The sequence below is a fragment of the Equus asinus genome, chromosome 3, assembly GCF_041296235.1.
Source record: "Equus asinus isolate D_3611 breed Donkey chromosome 3, EquAss-T2T_v2, whole genome shotgun sequence".
Classification (NCBI taxonomy): domain Eukaryota; kingdom Metazoa; phylum Chordata; class Mammalia; order Perissodactyla; family Equidae; genus Equus; species Equus asinus.
The window spans coordinates 61,682,971-61,703,933 of NC_091792.1; the positions used below are offsets into that span (position 1 = coordinate 61,682,971).

At 39.9% G+C, this 20,963-nt stretch overlaps 1 protein-coding gene across 3 annotated transcripts in view; it reads left to right on the forward strand.

Moving 5' to 3' along the window:
- PINX1 (PIN2 (TERF1) interacting telomerase inhibitor 1) overlaps positions 1–20,963 on the forward strand; it is a 92,243-nt gene that overhangs the window by 2,925 nt on the left and 68,355 nt on the right. For all 3 annotated transcript variants that reach the window (XM_014852092.3, XM_070505103.1, XM_070505104.1), the window contains exons 2-5: positions 3,368–3,477; positions 5,227–5,319; positions 7,296–7,374; positions 19,529–19,618. In XM_014852092.3, coding sequence (XP_014707578.1) covers positions 3,368–3,477; positions 5,227–5,319; positions 7,296–7,374; positions 19,529–19,618 — 372 coding nt within the window. The remainder of the gene's footprint in view (positions 1–3,367; positions 3,478–5,226; positions 5,320–7,295; positions 7,375–19,528; positions 19,619–20,963) is intronic.

The following is a 20,963-nucleotide window of genomic DNA, read 5'->3' on the forward strand; positions in this document are numbered from 1 at the left end:
GAAAAGACACGTAGGGCAAAGTCCAGGCAAAACCAGGCACAAGCTTCCAGAGTCCTCTCCCAGTGGAGTCACACATGACACACTTAACTCCCCCAGTATGAGTTGTGATAACACATGTGAAATGTTGCCAACCAGGGAAGCTTGTTAGAGACTCAGTACCCCAGGTTTTCACTGGGGGCTGGTCACGTAGGCAGCCTCTGCCTGGCATGCCCCAGAGTTCCACACTTCCAGAAGGAAAGCAGGTGTTCAGCATTGTTTGTGGAAACAGGCATAGTGAGCCACTCTTATCAGTTCTGAGAATGGTCAGAACCTTCCTGAAACCCAAGTTCCCTGCCAAGGGCCAGCCTTGTAAGCAGGCCTTTTGAAGGACAGCCAGTAGTCAGGCCTGCTCTGGTAGCTCTTTTCTGCATGCAGTATAGCAAAGCTGGCATCTGAGCACAGAACCGTTAGGGAATAAGAATAACAAAGCATGCATAAAAGTTGATCCGTTCTGAACAGACCAAAGATAGTCTTTTCCTTGCCAGGATATCCCAAACCTTAAGCTTCTACAACACTAGCACCAGGAAGTGTTCCAGGCAAGGAGGGTTATGGTCACACAAGTTTGGGAAACGCGAATATGTTTGCATATTCAGAGTTCTGAGGAAGCCTCGCTGGGGAACACCGCAGTCACGTTTGCCCAGTGAAGGGGATGTGTTCTGAGGTATGTGTAGTTGGGTGATTTCGTCATTGTGTGAACGTCATAGAGTGTTCTGAGGGGAACAAAATTTGCTATCCCAAAATGTGTCTCTTTAACATGAGGATTATTTTAGGCTGATTATTTTTAAGAAACAAAGACTTACACAGTTTTTCTTGTTACCTTCCCCATAACCACCTAAAAGAATTAAGATTAAAAAAACCTTTCCTCAGGAAGTGAGTTACCACCTTAGCATAAAGTGAACTAGATGGTAGATGGAGGAACCTAGAAAAGCCCATTTGTTGGGCTCCCCTCTGTGTTCTTCTGTTTCTGTGTGACCAAACACTTGTTCTCCAAACGTTTGCTCCTTCTCACCTACCTGTGAATTGCCTTCCTTCCCTTTGAAGTCCCTGTCCCTCCCCACCCCCAACAGCTTTTGTCTTTAGCTGAGGATGGTATTTAAGGTGAGGGCTTCAGGCCTTCTTGGTGAGTCACTTGGTGGTGGTGGTTTTCCTGGGTTCCCATGTATACATGTTATTAAACTTTGTTTTTCTCCTGTTAATCTGTCTCATGTCAGTTTAATTCTTAGAGCAGCCAGAAGAACTGAGAAGGACAGAGGAAAATTTCTTCCTCCCCTACAGCGCTTACGCAAACCTGGATGGTATAGCCTATATAGTACTGGTCTTATGGCACCATCATTGTATGTGTGGTCCATCGTTGACCGAAACGTCATTTTGCAGTACATGACTGTGTTAAATTTTGTTTAACCCAATGGTACTCTATTTTAATGAGAAGCCCCTCTCCCCATTTAACATCCTCATTTGGGAAACTCTGCCATATGCCATTGGTTGAGGATACTGCCATTTCCCTGGGAAGAGGAACTGACCGTGGCTGTCCATCCAGTCTTTTGTGTTGTAAGCAGTATAGCCTGCTGTATATACGTATGTAACGTAAACTGTATACAGTTCTTATTGCAGAGGGTGGGCTGTCATTCTCCACAATGTCTCCTTTATACAAGCCCCAGTCACATCCCCCTGGCAAGCTCTGCTGTATAGTCATCAGCTCTGACACACACCAGTCAGCAGCCTGACGGAGAGAATGCTGGTTAACAAGGCCTGTCTCGAATGCTGTTCATTAGCAGAGGCAGTGTTACACTGAGTACTTACTAAGATAAGTACAGCATTAACTTAGTCACGTGTAGCATATTTGGGTCACCTTTTTCCTGCAAAACAGTATGAGTTTGAGCCCAACTTGTTTTGCTTTATAAGTAACCTTTTTCTGCCTGCATGTTTGTGAAAGGTTTACTTATTTTTGCTAGGCAGTGTGTAGTTATGGGTCTCTTTATAGATTTGACTTGTAGTACAGTAAGCCTCTCTGACTGAAAAGTTGGGTTATTTTTTAAAATTATGTCATGGGACTGCCAAGGCGTGAGGTTGCTGTTGATAGTGAGGCGCGTGCTTCCATTGGTGCAGAATGTGAGTGATAATGACGCTTGATCTCCAGGTTTCTCATTTGGCCGTAATTTACTTTTGAGTTTTATATTCTTGTTCTGTGAACTTTTGAGATTCTGTATCTGCTGTGACTTTCCTTAAAATGACAATAAATTTGAGTTCATAATGGTCAGTTATTTACATGTATTTAAAAAAATAATGCTTACTTTGAAGAGACCCAAAGCATTTGCCTTAATTCAATTATGTTCCTTCCTTTCTTCCCATCTCCTCTTCTTGTCTCCTTCTTCCTTCCCTCCTTCTTTCTTTCTCATTCATTCAGACATTCATTCATATATTTACTGAGTGCTTGCTATAGGCAAAGTGTTTTTTACTTCTTGCAACGAAGCATAAGGAATAAGACACCATAGTGAGCCGTAGGAGATTATGGTCTAATAGGAAACATAAGAGATGGACATTAATAGTCATAATACAGAAGAATGTAATTAAATGCCAAAAAAGAAGCAGATAATTTATTCTGGAAGTCCAGAGAAGGGGTCATATGGCCTGAGGGCATTTCATTGAGAAGGGATGATTTTTAGTATCCATGGGTCACGTGTGTGGAGGGTACAGTTGATTATCCCCAAGATCATAATGCCTGTTGTATATTGTGGATTAAGAATATAAGCTTTGATATCAGTAGGACCTTGGTTTGTATAGAGGCTCTGGTTTTTGCTTGGAGACTTTGGCACGTTTCTTTCTCTAAGCCTTAGATTTTCTCATCTGAAAAGGGGAGATAAGAGTATCTACCCTCATTGGGTTACTGTGAAAACTGAATCTAATAGTGTATGGATAGCATTTGACACATGATGTATGGCAACGACTATGCTGCTGCAGCTGCTACTGATGGTGAGGATGACGCTGGTGCTGACAGGTGCTTTAAGTTGCTGCCTTTAGCTGAATGTGGAAGGCCTGAATGATGGTATATCCTGTCTCTTGATTTGTCACCTTTGGAGGAAATCTTTTTATTTTTATCTTATGAGGTCAGTTATTATGTTGAGAATACACAGTTGTTGGGGAAACCAGGATAACGATCCAATCTGATAACCTTCCATTGGCTGCTGAATCTGATATCTGCATCTAAGAAAACAAAATGTATGTGATGTTTTATGCAGGCATGTGTGTATGTATTAGATATGTGTGTATTTGTGTGGTGTTTTCCAGATTTGAAAGATAAATTGCTGATGAGATACTTTGTCATTTGCAGGTCGGCGGAAGCAGAAGTGGGCCGTGGATCCAAGAAACACTGCGTGGAGTAATGATGATTCCAAGTTTGGCCAGAGGATGCTAGAGAAGATGGGGTGGTCTAAAGGAAAGGTATTTTGGAAAACAGCAAAAGAAATTGGAGCCATGGAAGGAGATTACAAATCAAGAGAATACATCTTTCTTTGGAAACTGGGAGGAATTTATGTTTTGGATCAATAAGTGATTTTGGAGAAATAACTAAATTGTAGTGACCTTCTGATGATAAAGTTAGAATTCAACATGAATGTCAGCTGTCTTTGTTTATCATTTAACCTACTGTGATTAACATCTTTCATAGACAGTGTCTTTTAATTATTTGCTCTTGGAATCATACTTAACCAGAGTTTTATATTGCTAAGAGTAATATTCCCTTTTATAGCTAGACTACACATTTTCTCTTTTCCCTCACATTTCATTTGTTCCTGACTCAAATAGGATTTGTACTGATATCTCTACACTTAAATGGTTTTTGTCAAGGTCTTTTAACCATCTTGTTCCCAAATCCAATGGACCCTGTCTTGTGTTCACATTACGGAATTCTCTAGCAGCATTGGACATAATTAACTACTCCTTCCTTGAAATACTTCTGCCTTGCCTTCCACAGTACTTCCCTCTTTCCTGTTTTTTTTCTTTCTACCTCACTGGCCACTCCTAAATTTGTTGCTGGCTCTTCCTCCTGCAGACTTTTGAGCTTTGGAGCTCTTTGGGGTCAGCCCCAGGCCCTCTTCTGTACCCTGCTCAGGTGAGCTCATTCAGTCCATCCTGGCTTTGAATTATGTAAGTTCTGAGAACTGTCACTTTTCTGTATCTAGTCCAGATCTGTCCTCTGAGCTCCAAATTTGTAAATTCATCAGCCTGATTGACATTTCTGCTTGAATAAGCATCTCAAGCTTATCATTTTTTATGATATAACTCTTGATCCCCTCAAATATTTCTTTCTCAAGTTTTCCTCATTTTTGCAAATGGTACCCTGTCTGCCAGCCAGAAACCTGGGAGTCATGCTTGGTTCCTCCACCACTCTCACTTCCCACATCCCTGGTCATTATTCCTTTCTATCCAGGGCAGCCTTGTGCTTCAACCACTGCCATTGGTTGCCCTGATCACCACAACAGCCTCTCACCTGCTTCCCTGTTCTCCTTTATTTCCTTTTCTGGACCATTTGCCATATAACAGCCAGACTAATCTTTTAAGATACAGAAATTAGATCATGCATTCCATTACTTAAAAGATCAGTGGTTTCCTGTTGTTTTAAAAAAATGAAATCCAAATTCCTACCATAATTTCCAAGGTCCTGTGAGGTCTAGCCCCTTCATATCATCTTATTTTCTCTTCATTCACTTTGCTGGAGCCATCCTGGGTGCCTTTCAGGTTCTCCAGAACACCAAGCTCTTTGGGACACCTTACAAATGAGCGTTAATTGATGCAGCAGACTTGGAGTCCCTCTCTCCCCACTTCCTCAGTGTTGTTTTGTAAAATTATTTAATAGAGAGAGCCATGAACTTGTAATATTTCTGATGGACTTCTCTTAGTTTGTAGTAGTACTCTGTTTTTGTGCATCAGAAATAAGCACGTTCTCCTTAGTGTTTACATGAGCCTTAAATTTGGTCTCAAGTTGAAGAATTGGCATTCATTAATGTAAGTGCATCCTTGGTATTACAGACGTATCTTACAAGAATCCATTAAACTGTGTCCTCTTTGAGGGCACGGATAATGCCTCATTCCTAGATGTTTAGTAATTAATCAAATGATCGATGAGCAAAGAAAGAGGTAATTTCTATACCTGATAAAGATGCTAACTGTCTTTCTGTTTAATCTCCACAGGGTTTAGGGGCTCAGGAGCAAGGAGCCACAGATCATATTAAAGTTCAAGTTAAAAATAACCACCTGGGACTTGGAGCTACAATCAATAATGAAGTGAGCAACAGTGTCTGCTGGGGGTTTCCTTACATAGTTGACCTTTTCGTAAATATAAAAATTTTAATCCCACCAAATTAATTGACCAATTTTTAACTATTCAAGTGTGTATCATCCATGTTTTGGATAAGTAACGAGCCCATAGCTAAGTTGGCTGTTATCTTGTAACATGCCATCGCCTTGCCTTATTGTCCTTATGGGATTCTTTACTTGATTGTGCCTGAGAGACCCAAAGCAGTTTTATGGCTAAACTTTGCAAAAGTATTCTTTTTATAGAAATACTCATTTCAGTACAGATAAGAATTTTCATCTTTACATGTGTTCTAATATTTGGCTTATATTATTAAAAGTTGTTGGCATTTAGTTTCAGAAATACTACAAGAAAATGGCATTCTTTTCCTGTCGCATTGTCTGTTTCTGACTGTTGGTAGACAGCACTTGAATTTATTCACATTTCCTCTTCAACACTAACACCTTGAAAATATGATGCTATAATTAAAAAATAATGGCCTACCATGCTTTTCATTTTCACTCTTGTTCACTTTAGAAAGTAAGCTGAAAGCTTTGTTCTTAAATTTTTGCAGCCAACAGAATTCTGGTAGGAAATCTGGAGAATTACTTTAGGTAAACTGAATTAGTTTGATTAGCTCAAAGTTTGTGGACTAACAGCTAAACTTTTAAACGACTAAAGAAACAGTTTAATGTATACATATATCAAATCATCATCTAAAACAAATACAATGTTATAAGAGAAAAAATGCTGTAACTAGTATGTCAATTACATCTCAGTAAAGCTGGGGGAAAAATACTGTCACCATTGTCTGCTGACAAAATCCAAAAGTGACACTTGAAAACATTTGGAATTTCACACACTTACTAGATGAAATGTTCAGCATGATCCTCTGTATTTTTATCAATTAGTAAACAGACCTTGAATAATTTTTTTAAAAGTTTATGTAGGGGGCCGGGCGTGTGGCCGAGTGGTTAAGTCTGCAGGCTCCGCTTTGGCGGCCCAGGGTTTCACTGGTTTGGATCCTGGGCCTGGACGTAGCACTGCTTGTCAGGCCACGTTGAGGTGGTGTCCCATGTGCCACAGCTAGAAGGACCCATAACTAAAAATATACAACTATGTACTTGGGGGATTTGGGGAGAAAAAGCAGAAAAAAAAAAAGATTGGGAACACTTGTTAGCTCAGGTGCCAATCTTTAAAAAAAAAAATGTTTACATAAGGTTGGTCTTGAAGGCAGTTGTTGACAGAGAGAGAATACAGATATACTTAATGTTTTAGGAGAAGCATTGCTCAGTAAACCTATTCACTATGCCTTAAACTTAGGCATCCTTTACAAAGTGTGTGTGAGGCAAATTCCTAAATTGAAACCTTGCTTCCCTCTGGTTTATGTTGTTTTAGACATGTTCATTCTCTTAAAGTCAGACGCTCTTTGTTGTAATGAACTTGTTAGCTGACCACCTTGCAAATGGGTGCTGATTGAGTGGGGAAACTTTGAATGCTTCCTCCTTCCTTGTAGAACTGGGATGGATGCGAGCAAATAGAATTGGGCAAGATATTTTCAACTCCTGTGAGCGAAGAAGAGAGCCCTAAGTCCATCACTGCTTTTTTCCTTTGACCTACATAATTCTCCCCTAGTAAGAAAAACATAATTATTTTATTTTGCATTATTTTAATATTTAGCACACAGGTTATGTGTTGATTATTTGGCTATTAGTTGACTGTTGATAAGTTATCCATATTTGAAATCAGGACGTAAGCTTCCAAGAAGCCCATTTTTAATACTGATAGATAAATTACATTTCAAATTTATATTATTTCTTCTTCATTCATATGTATAAAATATTTTGATGAAATGTTTAAAATTTTACATTAACTACCAGATTTCCTTGCTTCCAAAATATATCTTATCTCAGTCAGTGTAGGTAGACAACAGGCTTGCCTCTAATTGATTTTTCGATATTTTCAGGACAACTGGATTGCTCATCAAGATGACTTTAACCAACTTCTGGCTGAACTGAATACTCGCCATGGGCAGGAAACGTCAGGTAGGGAAGCCTTTTCTTTTTATCTCTTGGGTTTGTAGAAGGCATAATATCAGTTTAAAGTATTTTTATCAACTCTTTTTGCTGTAAGCATCGTGTATCTGAAAGTTAATTGATTGAAGCTATTACGAATCCTCATTTCTGTTTACATTTTAATAGTGCTTTCATTGAACGGATCTTTAATCATAAGCAAACACTTTTTTCCCAGTAAGAGTTTGAGAATGGCAAGATAAATCTATTTGGTTTACACCTCAAATAGGAAGTAATCTTTCCAGGGATCCTTAGGTGACCAAAAAGATGTTTTTAAAATACAAAGCCAGAAATATCAAGTGGGACCATAAACTACCATCCAGTGAAGGCTAATAGAAAGCCCTTTCTGTACTGATTCTGCCTAGTCAAATTTGTATTACCTTTTAATTTATGTAAGAGGTATATAATATTTGTTGCAAGGGCCTCAGTACTAGAAATTGTATTCCCAAGCTATTGGAACTAGAAGTGAAACAACTGAACTTTGGGCTTTCCATATGAAATTAACAGAAAGGTAGTACTGTTGGGGGGAAGGGCATGGATGGTATACTCCTCAAACTTGTGGGCCTTTGGTATGATTTTCGAGTTCAAAGGAAGTTTTTTGTCACATGGCTATTTGGAAGGCAAGGACATAACTTCACTTAATTCTGCTGGATGTTCATGAAGAAGTCTAGACTATTATTTCTTCTGCAAACATTTTTAAAAAAATTGTAAAATACACATAACATAAAAATTACCATCTTAACCATTTTCAAGCATACAGTTCAGTGACATTAAGTACGTTCACATTGTCATGCAGTCGTCACCACCATCCATCCACAGTGCTCTTCATCTTGTAAAGCTGAAACTCTGCCTCCATCAAACACTAACTCTCCCTTTCCCCCTCCCTCCAGCCCCAGAAAACCATGATTCTACTCTGTCTCTATGCATTTGACTTCTCTAAGTACCTTGTATAAGTGGAGTCAATACAGTATTTGTCCTTTTGTGTATGGATTATTTCACATAACATAATGTCCTCAAGGTTCATCCATGTTGTGGCATTTCCTTCTTTTTAAGGCTGAATAATATTCCATTGTATGTATATAACACATTTTGTTTGTCTAGTCATTCTCTGATGGACATTGGGTTGTACCTCTGGGCTGTTGTGCATAATCCTGCTATGAACATGGGTGTTCAAGTCTCTCTTCAAGTCCCCACTTTCAAGTCTTTTGTGTATATACCTAGAAGTGGGATTACTGGATCATATAGTTATTCTATTTTTAACTTTTTGAGGAACCACCTTACTGTTTTCCATAGTGGCTACACTGTTTTACATTCCCACCAATGCTGCACAAGAGTTCCAGTTTCTCCACATCCTTGCCAACACTTGTTATTTTCTGTTTTTTTGGTAGTAGCCATCCTAATAGGTGTGAAGTCATAGCTCATTGTAGTTTTGATTTGCATTTTCCTAATGATGGCTCATGTTGAGCATCTTTTCATGTACTTCTTGGCCATTTGTATGTCTTTGGAGAAACGTCTTTTCAAGTCCTTTGCCCATTTTTAAATTGGGTTGTATTTTTGTTGTTGAGTTATTCTGCAAACATTTTTATAAGAAATTTATTTCTATTCCTTGTGTACAGTGTTTGGCATGTAGTGAATAGTCAAGAGATGTTTGTTAAATTGAAAGAGAAAGAACTGTGGAATGAAATTAAAAATTAGACTTGAGTTCAGCAAACATTTATTGAACTGTGTTCTGGATACCAAGTTAGACTTGAGGATATTTAAATGTATGAGAACATAATCCCTGGTTGGGAGGTAACAAGCAGGATATGTTGGTCACGGTCTGGTAAAATTACTCTGCAGCCCTAACTGTGGGAAGATTTATTGCAGGGCTGCGTAAGGAATTGAGCCCAGAAGCATGCAGGGAAAGGTACTCCGTCTTTTCCCTAGTCAGATTGGACTTCTTGCTGGAATCTATGGCTTGGACAGTTTTCTCTGTCCACGGGATAACTGTTAGAACTATCCTAACAGTTCTGTGTGTAGTCCTACTATAAAGGATGGTAATTTGTTAGCCAAAGAAAAACATAAGGAAAATGTTTTGTGAAAACACTGACTGCATGGTATTAGGAAATTCAGGATCTATGCACTCATAAAATTCAAGGACATTAGCCCTTACTAATTATAAACAAAAACATCTTTGTATTCAAGATCACAGTTGAACTCAGTAGAAATACAGAGATGAAGTCAACACGACCGTTTAAGACTGACGGGTTTTGAGTGAAGAAGTAATAGAGTGCACTGGTTTAGAGGTAAACGCCAGAGCCAGCCTGCCTAGATTCGAATCCTGATTCTTACACTTACTACTTGTGTGGCCGTGGGTAAATTACGGAACATCTTTGTTCCTTGGTTTCCTCTGGTGAAATGGAGCTAATAGGACCATCCTTAGAGGTGGTTGTGAGAATTAAATGTATTAATAGAACTAAAGTACTTTGAACACTGCTTAACACATAGCAGGTATTTAGTATTAGCTGCCATAGCCTTTATCATTTTTATTATTTGCAGAGGTAGAACTCCAAAATAGACGATTTCCCCTGATTATTTTAGGAATTAGATACACTGCCACCGTGTAAAAGTGATGCTTTCGGATGAATGGATTTTGTCCTGATTCTTAGGCTATTCCTAGGTGTCATTAATGAAATCAAAGTGCTTTCTCCACAAATGAAAAAACAGAATGTGCTTGAGGTAATGAACATTAATGAATAACCATGCTCAATGACAGCAAGATATAAAATAAAATTTGAAATCTCTATACCACTGATGGGTGATCTCCAATATTGTAAAGTAAAAAAGAGAAGATGAAAAACTGTGTGTGGCATGCATTTGTAGGGAAAAAGGTGGGAAATACTATGTGTGTGTGCTCAGGTGTGTGTGCACAGTGGCTCTCACCTGCGGGGGATTTTGGCAGTGTCTGGAGACGTTTTTGGTTGTCACAACTGAGGGTGGTGGTGCTTCTTGCATCTCACGGGTAGAGGACAAGGATGCTGCTAAATATCCTGCTGTGCGCAGGACAGCCCCCAGCCACAAAGAATTGTCGGGCCCAAAATGTCAGTAGTGCTGAGGTTGATATACCTAAAATGTCTCTAGAATATCTCTTCTGTATATATTTTATATACACAGGATGTCTCCAGAAAAATACTTAAGAAACTGATAACAGTGATTGCCTCTAGGGAGGGGAGCTGAGTGACTGGGAAACAGGATGAGGGGAAAACTTAACTTTTACTACAGTTCCTTTCTGTCTTTAAAATTTTGTACCCTGTGCATTATGTCCTACTCAAAAAATCATTGAAAAACTAACTTTAAAACTTTCTCTTGACTCTATTTACCTCATTTACTGCTACTTCCTGATGATTCTGCGCTCCTTTACTGCCAAACTCCAGTTTTCTATGCAAACTGATTTCAATCCTCCTATTCTCTCTTTTTTAAAGCTTTTATCATTCCTTGAATCTCACCTGTTCTACTTAGTTTCTCAACCTCACAGCTGCCTCTTTTAGAGTTGACACACACTCAACGGGGAAAAAAAGCCCCAAATGTCAGACTTACCTCTCTGGATTTCCTTGTCCCTAATCCTGGCTTTCTAGTTCTTCACTGCTTTGTTAGTTCCACAGGAATAGCTTTGAGCAACCCCACCTCCCCCACCCCCATATTTTGTTCTGGTTTTCATAGCAAGAAATTGCTACAAAATTATGCAGTCAAAATTAGCCAGTCAACCATTACTGGAAGCAGAACTCTGCCAGACATTGCCAAATGTCCCCTGGACAAAATGCCCCTGGTTGAGAGCTACTGCTCTAGATTGATCTTTCTCTATCCATCCATGGACTCCTTTAGTCTGTTCTCAGCGTAACAACCAGAGTGATTCTTTTAAAGTGTGTAAGTCTGTCTGTGCTGCTCCTGCTCAGAAGCTGCCCATTGCTTTCTCCTTTTCATTCAGAATAAAGGCCAAAATCCCTTCAGTGGGCTATGGCCTTATATAATAGGGGCGCTTTCCCTTTCTGACTTCATCTCCTGCCACTGCCCTTCTTCCTAGTTCCATCTCAGCCACTCTGACCCCTGTGCTGGTTTGTGAGTACATCAGGCCTGCTCCTGCCTTAGGGTTTTGCACTAGCGTCTCCCTCTCTAGAACGCTCTTCCCCCACATAGCTTCTGTGCACCTTCTCAACAAGGTCTACATCTGTCGCCAATTTAAAATTGCATTCTGTTCCATTTTTGAAAGTCAGTCAAAAATTGGTAAGTAATAGCAGCCTAAGGGTGTTATTTAGAAATATGGAGTAAGTAAAACCAGGAGAACTAGGTAAGAGTCTAGGGAGGGAGGGGCGGGGACTTGCTGTATTTGTGTTTTAGGAGCTTTGTTGAGATACACCTCACACGCCATACAATTTACCCATCTGTAGTATACAGTTCAGTGGCCTTTAGTATATTCACAGAGTTGTCACCAGAACCAATTTTAAAACATTTCATCACCTCTAAAAGAAACTCTCTACCCAGTAGCAGTTATCTGCCTTATCCCCCTACCACCCTAGGCGACCGCTGGTTTACTTTCTGTCTCTAAAGACTTGCCTGTTCTGGACGTCTCTTATACACGGAATCGTACAACATGTAGTCTTTTGTGACTGGTTGCTTTCACTTAGCTTAGTTTTCAAAGTTTGTTCTTGTTGTAGCATGCACCAGTACTTTATTCCTTTTTATTGCCAAGTAATATCCCATTGTGTGGCTATACCATGGTCTGTCCATTCATTAGTTGGTAGACATTTGGGTTGTTTCCACTTTTTGTCGATTATGAGTAATGCAGCTGTGAACACTGACATGTGAGTTTTGGTGTGGGCATATATTTTAATTTCTCGTGAGTATATACTTAGATTGGAATTGCTGGGTCACGTGCTAACTCTGTGTTTAACCTTTTGAGGAGCTACCAGACTGTGTTAAGCATCTACGCTGTTTTACATTCCCACCAGCAACGTGTGAGGGTTCTAACTCCTCTACGTTTTTGCCAACACTTATCATCTGTCTTTTTGATTATAGCCATGCTGGTGCGTATGAAGTGGTATCTACTCATGGTTTTGATTTGTATTTCCATCATGGCTAATGATGTTGACCATTTTTTCATGTGATTATTGGCCATTTGTATGTCTTCTTTGGAGGAATATCTGTTCAGATCCTTTGCCCATTTTTTAATTGGATTATGTGTCTTTATTGTTGACTTGTAAAAATTTTTAATATATTCCAGGTGCAAGTCCCTTATCAGATATGTGACTTGCAAATATTTTCTCTAATTCTCTGAGTTGTCTTTTCACTTTCTTGATGGTATCCTTTGAAGACTAAGGATACAGAAATATATAAAAAGACTCATTTCCTTGTCTGAAGAAACTTAAAGTCTAGTGCAGAAATTTGAAATCTAGTGTGAGAAAAAGAAATGAGACAAACACCGAAATAACTTGATCCCCCAATTTTTTTAGTTCCTCAGTAATTGAAAGTGAGAGAGTAACAAAACTTTGGATAGTAGGGGATTTATTTGAAAATTTATCCAAATCTCTGTTTCCTAAGCTTTTTCTTTCCCATCAGATATTCATAAGGTTGCATTATTAATGACTGTAGCTGGCTTCTAGCACACATAGGCTTGGATATTGAGTGTACTGTTGGGTTTAGTAACAAAGTAGACATAGCCAAAGAAAGTCTAGAAAATAGACTAGAAGGCATTATCTGGATTGTAGCTGTGAAAGAGGACAAGATGGAAAATATGAAATAGAAGTTTAGATGGAGGATAAAGTGAGAAGATCTAATATCTAATAAATGGTCAGCGGCACAAAGAAGAGAGAGAATGGAACAGAGGCAATATTTAAGGAGATAAGGGCTGAAGACTGTCTAGAACTGGTGATAAAACAAATCCATAGATTCGAAAATTTAATGATTCCAAGCAAATTACATTATAAAAAATCTTCCCTTGCAAACATAATAACAGATGTAACAACGTAGCATCATAGCAGAACATCATACACACCCATATACGCACACATCCCTCCCCCCACACGCACACAAAAGAGAGAAGATTCTTAATGCAGCCGGAGAAAATATACTGATCATCTTCAAAGAAGCAATGGTTATGAATGAAAGCAGAGTTCTTAACAATGGGAGCCAAAAGACGTTGGAGTAATATATTGAGGGACACATAACTGGCAACCTAGAATTTTACATTCAGCAAATATATCTTTCAAGAAAGTAAATGGAATAAATTTTCAGAGAAAAAATGTTTACAACCAGTACACCCTCAATAAAGGAAATTTAGGATGTACTTCAGTCAGAAGGAAAGAATGCTTATAACATTATTTGCGGTATTCCCAAACTGACAGTAACCCAAATTTCCACCAATAATAGAACGGGTAACTAAACTGCCATGTTTGTAAATGCAAAGAAATGAAGTCTAGTTCCATGCCAGAGTACAGAGCAGGGGTCGGCAAACTTTTTCTGTAAAGGGCCTGATAGAAATATTTGCACATGATAGGGTCTCCGTCACAACTACTCAACTTGGCTGTTGGAGTGTGGAAGCAACAATAGACGATATATAAACAAATAGATGTGGCTATGTTCCCATAAAACTATTTACAAAAACAGGTGGCAGGCTGGATCTGGCCCACGGGCTGTAGTTCGTCCCCTGGTATAGAAGCGTCGCATTAACTTAACGTTGACTGAAAGAAGTGGAACACAAAGATAACATCCAGTAGGGTTCCACTTACGTAAAACTTCACATGGCAGGCAAAAACCTGATATTTAGATATCATATTTGGGTGGTAGGATCTTTTTAAAACAAGGAGGTGATTACTTGACTATGAAAGTCACAATAGTGATTCTCTTTCGGGAGAGGAAGGGGTTTGGGATTGAGAAGGGGTCTTGGGGAACTTCTGGTGTGATATTAACGTTGTTTCTTGACCTAGTTGGTGTTACACAGGTATTTGTGAACATGATGTTTTATGCACTTTCTATGGCTGTTACCCCCACACCCCCAAATAAACGGTTAAAACCAAAACAAAAAGCAGAGGGGGGGCTGGCCCCGTGGCTGAGTGGTTAAGTTTGCGCGCTCCGCTGCAGGCGGCCCAGTGTTTCGTCGGTTCGAATCCTGGGCGCGGACATGGCACTGCTCGTCAGACCACGCTGAGGCAGCGTCCCACATGCCACAACTAGAGGAACCCACAATGAAGAATACACAGCTATGTACCGGGGGGCTTTGGGGAGAAAAAGGAAAAAATAAAAATCTTTAAAAAAAAAAAAAAAAAAGCAGAGGAAAGTGTGGTTATCACAAAAATCAGGATAATGGTTACCATTAGGACAGTGGTTCTCAACTGAGGACAGCTTTGCCCCCATGGGACATTTGCCCATGTCCAGAGACATTTTTGGTTGTCACAACTGGTGGTTTTTTACTGGCATCTAGTGGATAGAGGCCAGAGATGCAGCTAAACATCCTACAATGCACAGCACAGCTCTGTCCTGCCCTCCCCAAACAAATTATTATTCAGCCTAAAATGTCAATGGTTCAGAGGTTGAGAAACCCTCTTCCAGGAGGAAGGTGCACAGGGGTGCTGGATGCTTCTAGATAAAGGCAGTGTTCTGTTTTCTAATCCAGGAGCTAGTTGCAAGGGGGTTTGCTTGTAACTAACTGTGCAGACTTCACATATTCCTATGTGTGGTGGCATTTGTCACAACAAAAGAAATCTAGCAATTGCATGGGTCCCTTTCTGGTAGACTTAAGGTAAAGCATGGCAAGTGTAATGTGTGTCGGATGAAGCCTGTCACGAGGGTAGATGAGTAAGAGATGCAGTGATTGGAGGATCAGGGACCAACTTCTCCCTTAATGACTATCGGCTGTCTTTTTCTTTCCCCTACAGTTACAGTGTCAGACAGACTTGATGTGGCCTCTGCCATGACCACAGGTGTGGAGGCAGAAGCTTTTGAGTCTGGGGCTCTTTTCCGAGAGGCACCACACGTTCGTTCTTGAACAGGGAAAGGTGTCGACTTGCACGCTGTGTAGTATCATGGCTTTCTCCTTGATGCGCTGAGTTAGAATACTGCATGCTTCTCAGGTCATGATAGGGTTACCAAGAAGTATCAGCTCCAAGACTCCATAAAGAAAGGAGCTGTGACATTCATTTTTCCAGATATAGAGAAGGGAAAACAGATTTTTGATCAGTTTGCTTTTGAGATTTGACAGTGATAGCTGGAAAGTTACTTTTTCCAATTTGCTGGTATCGTGATTTCTGTTTTCTAATGGACAATTGCCATTGTAGTAGTTAGGAAAACTGTGATTGGGCACAGGTCCACTTTGTCCTGTGATTGCCGAGGCTTCACACAGTCCCTGTAGTCAGGTCTTCCCCACATATTCCCCGAAGTGCTGTCAGTGGAATGTTTCAAGTGACCCAGGGAACCCCGTATTATTTGTCAGGAAGGCAGTGCGTGCATAACAGATTCCACGTGGTGGTGCCGTGTCCTCACACAGCGCTGAGCACAGGTTCATCTGTGCAGGCTGCTTCTTTCTTTTCTGCATAAAACATAGAAGTATCTTAAATCATTGACAGCCTGTTACTAGTCTATAGATTAAGTTTCACCTCAAGACCACTAGAGGGTGCTAGTACCTATCTAGAGCTCAGTACAGTCCAAACCAGGCCTTGCTATCTGCCAATCCCAGTTTACTGAAAAGCCTTTAGAATATTCCTTTAAGGAAAAACCTGTCCACGGAATGGACCTGGAGAGCTAATAGATTATTCTTCTGCTGTGTCATCTTTGGTAAATACAGTATCTTCCTGCAAGGGAATTTTTGGTCATCTTACTTGTATAAAGCTGAAAAGTAGATGACACAATAACCTAGTAATGTATTTTTCTCCTATAATAATATTTTGAGTTCCTTAAGATTGCTTACCAAATTCACACGGTTTGCCTTTTAACTAAGCAGAGATTCCCTACTCTCCTCTTCATAGAATCTTGCAAAGATTCTGGAAATAACCCTTATTCCCTTGTGGGACACAAAGGTCAGTATATTCTTCAAAATTTCCTTTTTAAAAATTATCCTATCTCAGTTAGTTACTCCCTACCAGACTCAACTTAGCTTTAAGATTTAGGAACTTATCTCATGGTTTTAGGAAATGTTTGTTACTTGCGTCAGATATTTTGTCCTTATGACTTTAAGTATTTTTGGAAATAAACTGGAATGCTGATAGCCTGTCATCCACAAAGGTGTGGGTTAGTCCAGGGCTGTTCAGTATTTTTGCTCACATATCCCCTGAGGAAATTTTGAAAAACGGTATGCCCTGTCTCACATTTTTAGATCGACATCTATAATGTTTTCAATCACAACTTTAAATGGTTGCAAAGAATATAATTTCTGGCCTATTGAGAAATATTGGCATTTTAAAATAAAACCACTACACTGGTCTCAGATGTATCCGGTGGATGGTAGAGCCCAGAGCAATTTGATGCCCCTTGTCATCTATTTGGAAATACACAAACAAGTCCTTCTTTAACCATCAGGAATATTATATTTCATAGTTCCTTTGCCTCTGAAATATTTCCATTGCATATGCCCCATAATATTTTATGTTAATATATTTTTTTGCTTAAACTTTTTCAAGTTCGTCACCCTATCATATTTCTCTGCCACAAAATACATACAAATTTTTGGTTTATTTGGAGTAACCCCAAGCCTTTAAGTGTGAATATTTTTCCTTTGGATTAAGTTGTCATTATAACTGGTAGATTACAGTTAATAAAATGAGGCAGTATCTTATAAATTTTGATAAATAATTATTAGAACAGTAAATCTTTTTGGAAATGCAGCTCTTGATGAGATAGATTGGTGTGGGAGGGCGCTGGTTTCGCTGCTTTGATTAAAGGATGCTCCTCTGACACCAGTGCTTTGGCTTGTCCCTTATTTGTCCCTGGTAAGAGGAGAGTTGTGCCTTTCCTTTGTAGAGTGGGAGGAGGACACATGGGAGAGGTGGGAAGAACCACACTGATGCATCTGCTCAGAGTCGGAGCAGCCTTAGGGAAGGGCACTCGAGGACAAGGGGATCAGCACTGGCTCCCCGAGGGCCTGTCCGTGCTCTGCTGTGCTTTTGCACGTCTGTGCTGGGAAGCTCCCCAGGTGGTTCTTCCATCCTCTGCAGTGTGAGAGCAGCTCTGTTAGGGACACAGTGTAGTGGTTAAGAATGTGGATGCCCACTCTTATCTGCCTGGGTTTGAGTCCCGTCATGGCTCCCTCCTGGATGTGCCTTTTTTAACCCCTCTGTGCTTCAGTCTCCTTCTGTGAAGTAAGTTTAATCATCGTAGCAGCTGCCTTATAGAGTGGTTGTAAGGTGAAATGCAAGAATGCGTAGAAAGCTCTTAGTCCAGCGCCTGGTACTTACTAAGCCTTCCATTTATAGTAGTAACTTTAAGCTGGTAACTTGCTAGGTGATTTGTGTTTGGAACAGCAAAATTGAGAATGTTATGTGCCATTTTAGGTGTTTGGTAACAAAAAGAGCAGAAAAATTTACTAACGGGATGTCTTTGAAAAAAATCCCAAGCTATTCTTGGGAAGTGACTGAAGAAGGGGATGTTTCAAGTTGTTGATATAATTAACCCATGCTAGGCGTTGTCTGAAAGCTTGAAACATCTGTCTTTACGTTGTTCAGAGTCTTACTATAGAATTCTCACTTTGCTTTTGAAATGACTAATTCCTGGAAGGGATTACAGGTAACTCACATGTTCAATGGACATATGCTTGTTTTGCTCCAGTATTAAGGTGAAAATTTCCGTTTCTCCCCTTTCTCTAACCCCGTACCTCTATTTCTTTATGACGTAACAATAGGGAAATTCAGTCTCTCTTGTCCCTGAGATACCCTGTGTCTGTGGTACTCTACTACCCGAACTTGGCGAACAGATAAAGGTGAGGGATACAGGCAGCCAGTTACTGTCCCGGAATTGACTCTAATCCCGGACGTACTTGCTCTGATATTTCACACAGGGGACTACTTTCTGGCTCACATTTTCCTCTTTTGTCAGAGGAATAACCACATGAGTTATTTCTCAAGGATTTGTTTTTGTTGTCTTTGCCCTCAAAGGTGAGCCTCTAGTGAAACCTTGAGTCTGAGGCAGTGGCTCAGTGCCAGCTCTGTCCTTGACACTCTACCTGGTTATCATCTCTCATCTGCCTTTGGATTATCATTTAAGGTGTCTAACCTTTATTCGCTTTTTAAAAGAACTTTTTATTTTGAAACAATTATTGACTTACAGAAATTTGCAAAAATAGTACGACCAAGAGTCCTGAATACCATTCACCAGTTTCCCGCAATGGTGACATCTAATACAGCTGGAGCATAATCTCAAAACCAGGACATTGCCACTGGCGTTGACTGTTAACTAGACCACAGACCTTATTCCATTTTCACCATGTTTTTAGCCTTCCTTCACTTGTGTGTGTGTGTGTGTGTAGTTCTGTACAGTGTTCTCATGTGTGTAGATTCATGGAGCCACCACCAGTCAAGATACAGGATTGTTTCAGCACCACAAAAGAGCTGCCTCATGCTGCATTTTTTATTCACATCCACCTTCTAACCCTCCAACCTCCAAACTCCACTTTCATCCCTGTCCCCTGGAGACCATTAGTCTGTTCTTCATCTCTTTGGTTTTGTCATTTTGAGAATGTTATATAAATGGGTCATACAGTATGTCGATTGATCTTTTTCACTAAGTGTGATGCCCTTGAGGTCCATCCAGGTTGTTGTGTTATCACTTGTTCCTTGCTTGCTCAGCCATTCACCCACTGAAGGAATTTCGGGTTATTTCCAGTACTTTATTATTATGAATAAGGCTATTATGAACATTTGTGTGTAGGTTTTTGTGTGAACGCAAGTTTTGATTTCTCTTCCTCAGGATTTTATAAGTTTCTGGAGAATGGCCTTGCCTGTTTAAGAGGAATATTTCTGATCATTTGGTTAGAGTTCACTAATAAATGACAGGGCTCCTACGCAGTTTATTTAAATGAGACCATGTCACTGTAAGAGAATAAATGAGAAAGAATGACAGAGTAATTATGTATTATGTATTAATGTAATACTTTTCATCTTTTTTTAAGACTCCTCAGAAAAGGAAAAGAAATCTTTCAGCCTTGAAGAAAAATCCAAAATCTCCAAGAACCGTGTTCATTATATGAAATTCACAAAAGGTAAAATTAAGCATTTCTTTATTTGTTGTTGAAATCTCTGTGTTCACACTGGGTTTCTTCAAGCATTTTTAGCTCTTTGCCCACATCTCTTCATGTTTCACGTACAAAGTGGGGATTGTGGACAGCCTGACTGGATTTCTGTGAAGCAGTGCGAACGCTGAAGCGTTCATTGCGAATCTCCTGGGATCTTATTAAAGTGCAGAATCGGATTCATCCAATCCGAGGTGGGGCCCAGGTTTGCTTCTAGACCACGTGTGCGTCCTTTGGCAAGGCTGAAATCGGAAGTCAACTTGCTATTTGGAGGAGAAAAGGGATCTTATGTGGCTAGGTCAGAAAATGATTTTAATTTATTCCTCAACATTTTTAGTTATGTTTTCCTGTTTTTGAGAACTTAATATTGGTGTTGAGTGTCTCCTAAAATGTGCCAGTTGAGATAATTGGCTCTATATTGAGATCTCCAGTATGAAAAATCTCACTGCTGAGTTAACTCCTACATTACTCCACACCATTTCTCCATCTCATGGAGTGTTAGCCTCGGTGTTCCATGATCATTGCAAAGATAGAGTTAGAAAACTTGTTTCTGAACTATCTTCCTCCATCACCACCTCCCCACTCCTTTCCCAGTACATGGAGTTAGTTGGGAGTGCAGTTGTCCTCTTCAACCACTAGGTGGTGGTCTTGTATTGGTAAGAAACAATTTAAGTCAAACTCCTCAACGCCCCAAAAGTTTTCCATGGAATAGTATTAGGCATTAGGTGGACTTTCCAGGCAAACAAGACTATTTGTTACATAATATACTTAAGTATAAATATGATTATAATTGTATTATCAACTGTGCATCATGTAATACAATTGTATTGTATTATACTTATGTTGTGATAATCTAGTCACCATTTGATGGTTCTTCTGTGGGATATTGGATGTACATTTCTACCTTGACATACCAGGAAGAGTACTTCTCATTGCTTTAGTTTTGTTGGCATGATTGGGAATTCCCTAACTCCTAGTGCCCATCCAAATAACAGTGGGAGCTGGAATTTCCACTACTCCAAGCCCTTAATGGTGGTTCTCATTTGGGGTCAGGACCCCAAAAGGTGGGCCTGGGTTTGGTTTAAGTGAGAGCTCATGGCAGAGCTGGATGGAGTCGGGAGCCGAATAGCTTCGGGAATGTGCACAAGAGACTGGTACTTCCCACTTCGCTGTCCCTCCTGGGGTTTGTATGGCTGTTTGTGTTATCCCCTCTGCTTTCTCTCAGGCTAGAACCTTCTTTGCTGTTTTCCCTTATGGCTTCTGATGAGGGTTTCTTTCCATTCCTTACCAGCTGCAGAACAGAAGACAGTCCTTG